At 38.6% G+C, this 9699-nt stretch overlaps 1 protein-coding gene across 1 annotated transcript; it reads right to left on the bottom strand.

Annotated features, from left to right (window-relative positions):
- Nucleotides 1-1269: 1269 nt before the first annotated feature.
- On the bottom strand, nt 1270-9379 carry LOC141647486 (cell division protein FtsZ homolog 2-2, chloroplastic). The gene is made up of 8 exons (XM_074455695.1): nt 9206-9379; nt 8155-8841; nt 7202-7501; nt 5409-5499; nt 4737-4861; nt 3646-3738; nt 1716-1781; nt 1270-1627 (listed from the first exon to the last, which is right to left on the bottom strand). Exons 2-8 carry the CDS (start codon nt 8782-8784, stop codon nt 1499-1501), a joined length of 1434 nt encoding a protein of 477 aa, XP_074311796.1. The 5' UTR covers nt 8785-8841; nt 9206-9379; the 3' UTR covers nt 1270-1498.
- Nucleotides 9380-9699: the final 320 nt, after the last annotated feature.

The following is a 9699-nucleotide window of genomic DNA, read 5'->3' as shown; positions in this document are numbered from 1 at the left end:
AAATTTTTAGATTGAATGAGAGCAAGAGAGAAGTAGAAGACTTTTTTTAAGGAGATTGAATGGAAGGCATGTGTGTTTGGGATGCGGCAATTGTCTGTGTCGATGAGCCTTCCTTGTAGAGTTGTAGGCCATCATATCGTCCGTCCGGCGTGCACCGTCCGAAAAACTAGCATGTCTAGGTCTCATATTTGGATCGTGCTGAACCCTGCCAACCTGGTCACTAGTGACTCAAGTTCATTCCACCCTTAAGCTCAATGCTCCCACTTCATGCAATACTAGCCAGTATTGAGATTTTCGTGTAATTCTCCTATATGCTTTTGTGTAACAATTATGTGAAAATTAACTAAATAAGCATGTTATTAATGTATCTTAAATTGTTCAACTAAATGACTAAATAGTTAGATTGACTTGTTATAAGACTCTAGCCTCTATGTATTGTGTATTATGTCCGATTGTCTCCAACCGATCAAATGTATTGTGGACATTATTCGGTAGGACGTAGGATCACAAGGGAAACAAAGTCTTCCGCGAGATATTTGGTATTGCTGATTTTCTACGTGTCGGTCTCATATATCAATACGAGAGAAATGAATAGGGTTACTGGTAACCGAATATGTGAAACCTTAAAGAGCAAATTCTCATTCAAAACAAATATAAACGTTTTAAGCTTAAGACTAGTCAAATATGACAATTTGGGAGGAATAAAACAAAAGTAAAATACATTGGGGAAAAACAAAAGATTTGTTATTATTAAGACGGATACAGCCATCTTAAGGAAGACTAGCTGAATCTTTAGAGACGAGTAGATAACAAAAACGAGTATGAAGGAATTCCAACCTCAAAGTGAAGGTCAAATTAAAACATGCTCAAAAGAAAATCTAATGTAGATTGTTGTCATATTTTTAGCATTTATGCACCCTACTAAAAAGCTAATCACAATGGTAGGCATTGTGAGGTAGAGGTTGAATTAGGGAAACAGCATCAAGGTCAAGTGGAAGATATTATAACAAGAAAATGAATGTGGGAAATGAAATTAATGGAGAAGGTTGGCCTCAGCATCTCAACTTGGTTGGCATTTAGAATCACAATGTGACATGGAGTAGGAATAGCCAAGCAAACAGATATTATTTGAACAAGATGTTGACAATCTACCTGCACTACACACCATTTCTTTTGTCCCTGGACCTCCTTGTTTCGTCCGTCTACCAACAACTCGAGACTTGTCAAAGTCTTTATGTGTGGCTTCCTGATCGCTGGGGTTAGGGATTATGGCCCACAACTCAACACAACATACCATTTGCTGCTCCGAAATATTGTCCAAAGAAAATTACGCAAACCGTAGTAAGATGTTACCATCTTATTCAAAATGACTATGTGGTAATATTGCTGACGAGGGAAAGACGGCTATGTACGAGCTAGAGACGACACAAACATAAGTAATAAATTATACCTACAGATATGGTTTACATTCAAAGGAAAAATACCGCGTAAATAAGAATCAGGCTCTAGGGAAACGTGTGCGCCCTTTCTTCCTCAAAAACTCTGGGATCTCAACCGAGATACTTTCGCTCACGGATGGCCGTCTGTTGATACCAACGTTACTGTCTCCCTGTGCTGCCTGACTCGCCTGCATTTTTAATGCATATCAGAAACATAACTTCTGTGGCTCTGTTGCTCTTTACTCTTGAATATAATTAAATAATTTGTCTAGTTACCTGGAGGACTCTATTTTCACCATCTTCTTGACGTTTGAACCCTGTCGCTATCAGAGTTATACTGACCTGAGATGATAGAAGAGGAAGCAACATTATAAAGCCATGATTACATCAAACTTCCAATCTCAACTACACTAATAAAGTCACTACTAGCCTATCTGGACTGCAATAACAAACGTCAATGTCACGCAGAACTGTGTATTTGTGGAGATTTGATAGAGCAGTCACATTGTGATTGAGAAGTGTATGGAATCCCATCAAGTAGTTACCAGTCTGCTGAGCATAAATTTACTCTACAACAACATGACCCAATGCTCAAAGGCTTCTGCAAAAGGCAAGAGAGGGTCGGATATACACACATTACCCTTTTGTTAGCAACACAAAGAAGCTATTTCCAGATGACTCTAAATAGTCACCTAAAGGGGTCAGGAATTTTTGATGAACTATGACCCTTCTCAAAGTCACCTCAACATTTGTATGTTTCATTTTTCAAGACCACTCTAGCATAAAGTGTTCCTCATACTCGATTAGAAGTATGCGATATGGGTGTGTGTTCAAGTGTCGGACTCTGCTATTTCTATGTAAAATCCGCATATTTTTGGCCAAAAAAGAGATGCCCAAGTGTCGTACCCAAGTTCGAGGGTCGTACACAGGTATGCGAGGGAATAAAAGAAGTCAGAGTAACATAGCAAGCAATCAAGCATATAACAAAAGCCACTTCTGAGTTCTGAATATTACTTTGGTTTCATCAAGGATAAAAATATCAATCAGAAGCTCGTAAATCTCCTAAGTAGGTAAGAAAGCATCATGAAAAACACAAATTCTCATTATAAACGGGAGATATCCGTCTATAGTTATAGACGGGCCAAATATCCACCCATTTTAAGCATAAGACAAGCAACAAGTTGCATGGTGGGACCCAAAAATGTCACCACTTTAAGCATATTTGACCCGTCTTTCACTTTAGAGTTTAGACGGATATATCCGTCTATAGTGAGACTAGCTGCATGAAAAATAAGATATTACTTCCCTTGTTCCAATTTCCCAATGTAAGTATACTTATTCGATTTTGGCCCATTCTATTTTTGATTAATTGAATGTATACGTTGCTATTTTGGGTAAGTAAGGACCTTGTTAAACGAATATAGCACCCTCACTTTCTTCAAGCTCTTTGACCCACTATTTAATCAAATGACTTGTCTCATGCCAAACTCTAATTTATCACCACCAGTCCTCCACCCACCTCCACCACCAGCCCCACCCCCACCATCAACACCAACACCACCACCACTACACCACTCTAGCCTTACCTCCACCTTCTCAAAGCCCATTACCACCACCCATCACCATTGCTCCTATGGCGAAAGTCACGACACCACCCAGCCTTGCATCCATCACAATGCGACATCGACCACCGCGGCCATCCGACGCGGCCATCCAACTCCGGACATGTCCACCAGCTAAATCCGCTTCCACCACCACCCAACATCATGAATCCCTCTCGAACTGTCAACACTACGCACCACCAAATCTGACGCCGCCCTCAACCTCTTCCAGATATGACAGAAGGAGCGGTGAGGTGTGTGCAGGTGGTGACATTGGCAAGCGGTGGGTGGTGCATAAGTGGTGATGGCAGTCGGTGGTGGTTACGATGCACAAATAAGGACTGAGATGTGGTTGTTGTTGGAGGGCAGACCAGGAGCAGGTGGTGATCCGTAGGTTGTCTTTGTGGTGGTTGTTCAGTAGAGAAGTTGGGAGTGTAGAAGAGGAAAGAATGATGCAAGAGGATGGGGTACTAGGAAGTATTAGAGGCTAAGGGCAATAAGGTAAAAAGTGAATTTAGAGCCCACATTATCGCCTTCCCTAAATAACAGTGCAAAAAGCAAATGTAAACTACCACAAGGAACAGAGGAAGTAACATATAGCACACCTGGCCACTTAGTGACGGATCTATCACTGCCCCAAAGATCAGATTGGCACTCGGATCTACCAAATCATATATAACCTCTGCTGCAGCATTGACCTGCCACAGATCACAGATTTAATATTTTGTAGACAGACACAACAAGAAAAGCTGTACCTGAAGCACTCAAAAATTTGATTGACCACTACTCTATCAACAAAGCAGCAAGGTTTGAAGGGCAGTTCAGTTCTCCTAAGAGAACTTTCTCTGTTATTATCTGTTACTGAATTTGTTCATGTCCGCACTCAAATTTGACATACATGATTATTTCGCATAACGCATATGCAACTATAATGCCTTGCGGAGTCCCCCACCAAAGTAAGAAAGACTCAAACAATGTCAACAATCAGCTAGTAAGCCTGCTTGTCAATGAAACCCCTCACTCCATCCAAATTTAATCCATACCCGATCAACTATTGTTAGTTTTGACATATTTCCTCAAAAAATACAGTACTACACTAGCTTGAGTAGCTTCAACTTCTTTTAGATGATATTATGAAAATGATTGTTGGATACGTGCATCTAGAAATAATACATCATACTCCCTCTGTCCGAGTCATTTGTTGTCCTTTTCCATTTTGGGGGTGTCTCAGTCATTTGTTGTCCTTTCTATTTTAAGAATGAACTTGATGAGTAATTTGATCATTCTCATTCAATTTGTTCCACTTGTCATTTAGTTATTGGCCCTCTCCTCTTTCCTTGGTCTTTGTGCCAAAACCAAAGGACAACAATTGACCGGGACGGAGGAAGTATATCTTTATATATTTGGAGCAATCAATAAAAGTCAAGGGAGGACAATAACAAGTCAATAACGACAATTAAAAATGAAATTAGTACGGAGTACTTAATAAGATAGGTATGACAACTTGACAAGATTAGAATCAAGTAGCAAACAGCCACAAAAAATTCAGAAATTTTAAAACAAGATCAGAGTCCAGTAGCAAACAGCCACAAAAAAAAAATCAGAAATTTTAAGAAAATTCCCCAACTTTAATCAGAATACGACATAAATGATGCATTGCCTATCAAGTCCAGAAAACAACTGACAAAAAGGATACCTCTAGCAAAGTTAAATCACTCCCACCAGTAATATTCCACACGATTCCAGTGGCTCTTTCTATACCAATATCCAGTAAAGGAGACTGAATTGCATTAAGGGCAGCATCTCTAGCTCGGGTCTTACCTGAAGAACAACATATCAAAGTATATACCACCAGTAAAGGTTCTGTTCAAGTAATGATTCAGATAACATCAACAATAGGACATTTTAAAGCAAAAACAGAAAACTGGTCAACCAAATTCAGCTATTACAACACTAGCAGCACTCTTTTGCATGCTTCCTACTGCTACACATTTAAGTTCAAGTTCCAAGTCTTCTCAGCATATATACTCCAAATTGATAACAAAGCTATGTTATGTTACGTTCAATCACATGGCTAGACACCAGGAACAACCATAGATAATGGAGAGCTTTATTACGCAAACTACATTTTCTTACCCAAGTACTTGCCTGCAGTGAAACGAATAGTAAAGTATATGCCGTTCATTTTGAGTTTAGGAGCAGAAGGTACCCTCAAGGCAACCCCCCCCCCCCCCCCCCCCCCCCCCCCCCCCACACCCAACACACCCACACAAAAGAAATAGAGAAGCCAATCCCAAATGGTTTCTGGAATTAAGACTTTGTCGTTGTTATTACTGTTGTATGGTGCAATTAAATAAGATTTATATACCAGTAGCCATCCCTATGCCCATCAACGAAGAGCCAGCATCCGCCATAATAGCTCTCACATCAGCAAAGTCTACGTTCACCAACCCAGGTATCTGCAAAAACCACGATGCGTGTAAATGAATTATAAGAAGATCGTTACTAGGAACTTAGGAAGACAAAACTTGCACATGTCAACATTCTAAAAAAAAAAAAAGAGAAAGCATCTACAGTCTGGCAACAGTTTACTGTCAGCTACATTGAGTAATTAACTAATTATAATTCAACTTTCCAAAATTTTTAGGTCTGTCAAAATTAATAGTCTGCCAAACATGGATATATCATAGCAAACACATCTCCGCAATGACGGCACTTATCATATACCTCAGAATACAACAACAACAACAACATCAGAATTATGCCATGAAAAAATAAATAGTAATCTAAAAATACCTATTCTTTTGTAATTACTTTTAACTTTTTACCAATTGGTTTCTACCTCTTGCTTGATATAGCAAAAAAAAAAAATACTCATATAGGAGGATTTCCCTCGAGAAAAAAAAAAAACACAGAAACAATTGTAGTAGCAACAAATGTCAGAGAATATCATTTTATGAGCATTACATCAACCTTATCAACCCTATTGGAGAATCAGGAAACTTTGGTACCATTGAATAGCCATCCCGATATTGTCACATCAATGAGAATTAAAAGGAGAACTAGAAACATTGAAAGCAAATGAGCTACAAATCCCACTGAAAAAAGATTTTGGGATGGAATTTCTTTTGGACTTACGAAGTAGTTCCCATCTCCTGTGAGTATGGCCTAGTCTCTTGTATGAATCTCACACGTCAAGTCTCAATTTGCATTATAAGGCAATTGTAGCGCAATCAAGTAGTCATAAGTCATAACAATTGCTTTCTAGCAGACCTCACATATTAATGACAAGTGTTGAAGAGCTCCAACCCTCCTTTTATGAATTTCACATTTAAAGTCTTTGATCTCTATCAAGGGACCTCACGCATTAAGGGAAAGTGCTGAAAAGCTCAAACCCTTTGATGTTGTCACATGAAAGAATCATCCGTAGATGGAAAGAGAGGATCTGATCATTTTCTAAACCAAAAGGTTACTCGTCTTATTGTCAATTGGTTTTAGAATGCAACCTCCGCTGGACTTATAAAGCGAGTTATCTCTCCTCTCCTTGTGAGGCACATTTATCATTTATCAATGATCCACATGCTGTACATATTTTTCTTCAAAGTGAGTTTAAATTTTACACCGACTAACTTATCATAATAAGAGGTTGTAGACAACTTAAATAACTGAATGACGAAGAATATCCTATACCTATAACATTGCGTGAATGCAATGAAATGTTCTCAACAACTGAGCCTGTAATTCCATTGCCTATTATGGACACGTGGCGATCATTTCATTGGCTAACTCTAACTGCCAGATAGCCTACCTCAAAGGAGAAACTTGAAATATTTAGTATAAACATCTACGCGAGAGCTGGCAAAAAGATTATACCATATGAGGCATGCATTGATTCCCGTTAAAAAAAAAAAAAAAGCATTTGCTTATTAATTCAAAGGTGTTTGCCATCTACTAGCTTAACGGTTGTACAAGCACACCCCTTTGAATTGCCTCTTCGTGATATATTTTACCCTAACCATTCCTTTGCTTCTTTTGGTCCTAACACATTTTACTCACAAGCAAGGAAATAATTTGGGTGAACGTTGAATAATAAAACTAACTAATTTTCTTGTCGTATATTAACAAGAAAATAACATGAGAAGCCTTTATATTATCACATACCGTAATTATATCTGAAATTCCACGAACACCCTGTCGTAAAATATCATCAGCCAGATTAAATGCTTCTGTGACCGGGGTAGAAGGAGAAACTGCAGTAAGTAACTTATCATTTGGAATAACAATGAGTGTGTCAACACTGTCCCTCAAAGCTGCAATTCCTTCTTGGGCTTGAACTGCCCTTCTCCTTCCCTCAAAAGAAAATGGGGTTGTCACAATTCCGACAGTCAAAATTCCCATTGACTTTGCAACACTTGCGATAATAGGAGCCGCACCAGTGCCGGTTCCACCACCCATCCCAGCCTGTAGAAAAAAAGGTTAGTAAGAATGCACACCTTCCTCAAGACACTGAACATAGCTTCTGCCAGTCGATGTTAGAAACTTAGACCGCTACTGTGCATCAATAAGACAATATCTGTCCACAGTTTTTAGTTTCTTACTAGTTACTACCATTATTTTATGGAGCTACATTGGTTTTGGATTACGGTGGAAAGTGGCTACACTTCGTTTCTTGTTATGTAGCGGTCCTCCGATGCAATTCTGAAAAGTTTCGTTACGGGGCATCCAGAAGCAACCTCTTTGTGTGAACAATAAAGGGGTGACTGGGTAAGGCTATGTATCTAGTATCTACACTCTACAGGGCCCCTTTGTGGGACTCCTTGAGGTATCGAGTTAATAATTGTAGGCAGCCCACGCATGAATATTTGGAATTGTAAGACACACTATTCCAAAAGCTATAAGACATTTCAAGCATTGTCAGACTCCAAATGACCAACAGCGGTAAAGTTGCCAAACATAAGAGGATAGAAATTATCTTCAAGTTCATATGAAATGAACAAGTCAGAAAAAGGTGAGCACTAGGCATACAAAGGGTAATCAAAGTGTTCAATAATTCAATCAGAAAACGCCTTATTAGTTATTATGGATTCAGTAATGTAAACAAGTAGAATACGCACCGTGACAAAGACCATATCAGAGCCATGAAGAGCCTCTTCTATCAGCTCTTTGCTTTCTTTGGCTGCATTCATTCCAATATCTGGGTTTCCACCAGCTCCCAAACCTCGAGTGAGCTCTTGACCAATTTGCAGACGGTTCTCAGGGAAAACAGGGGACATTCTCATTGCTTGCACATCAGTATTGACAATCCAAAACTCAATACCTTTCATAGCATTCTCAATCATTCTATTAACCGCATTTGAACCACCACCACCAACACCAATAACTTTGATCTTTGCCAAATTGGAATCATTAGCAACATACGAGTCCCTCAAACTCTCAGTCCCATTCCCAGTAGAAACATCAATCCTCGCGTTGTTGCTATCGACATCAACCCCTCCCCCTCTGAGCAAGGAAATTTCCGGGTGAAGATTGAGGAACGGGTCATTGCTATTAGATCTATTCACACTATGGGAATTCGCGGAGCATTTGAACTTAAGCGAACATGAACCCCCAATTCTATTCCCATTCGGCCATATATCCGACACTGTGACACAACCAATTCTACCTAAATAGGGAAGTCTTCTTCCAAAAACAGTCAATACACCAGCATCATAACAAGGAACAGACTTTAACCCACTTGTTACCATTTCGATATTTTTAATACAACGACTCCACTAACTGCCCCAAAATCCCGAATTCGGCTCCTGCAGGACAAAACAATATGTATCCGCACAATTGAAATACGAACAAATAATCAAAATGTAACATAAACAGGTTTATTGTTTTTTATGGGAAATATCAATTAGTTAACAAAAGGTCAATATGAAATGAAGAAAAGATCTCAAATTGAGGAAATACAAAAATGTAAAAGCACAAATTCTAGAATAAGACGGTCAGTCCTAATACATAAGCACATTATGGTAAATAAATAGTGTTGACCCAATTAAGTAAGTTAAAAAGTGAAGGTTTGACCAGAATTATAGCAAAAGAGAAGAAATTGAGTAATACAAGAAGTTATAATGATAGTGTTAGTGAAGTAGAGGAGTAAAAAGATTAAGAAAAAGAAACCTGGGGATGATTGCAGAATTGTGGAAATGAGTATTCCGCAGCACTTGGAAAAATGGGGTTTGCTTGAACACGAGTACTTGGGTTACACACAGTCTCTCTCTCTCTTTCTCTCGCCCAGTTGTTTAGTGTTTGTGTTGTTTCTTTCGGTTATCTGGGTATTTGGCCAAGGCCTCTATTAGCCAAGAAAATCAATCTCATTCCTTAAACCCCCTTCGACCAATTTTTGTTAGATTAGAATACGTTATTCATCTCGTTTATACAATACTCTCTCGGTTCTAATTAATTATTTACCTTTCATAAATAAAAATTAATAATATACTGAGTGTGAATTTGTACATACTTAAAACAGTTAAATAAATGATTAAACAATAAACATCTCATTCCTTAAATCCCTTCGACCGATTCGTGTTAGATTAAAGTAGGTTATTCATCTCATTTATACAATATAATCTCTTGGTTCTAATTAATTATTTACCTTTGACATAAAAATTAAT

The sequence above is a fragment of the Silene latifolia genome, chromosome 3 (genome assembly GCF_048544455.1).
Source record: "Silene latifolia isolate original U9 population chromosome 3, ASM4854445v1, whole genome shotgun sequence".
NCBI lineage: Eukaryota > Viridiplantae > Streptophyta > Magnoliopsida > Caryophyllales > Caryophyllaceae > Silene > Silene latifolia.
Note: the sequence above shows the minus strand (reverse complement) of the source record. Positions and strands in the feature narration are given on the sequence as shown.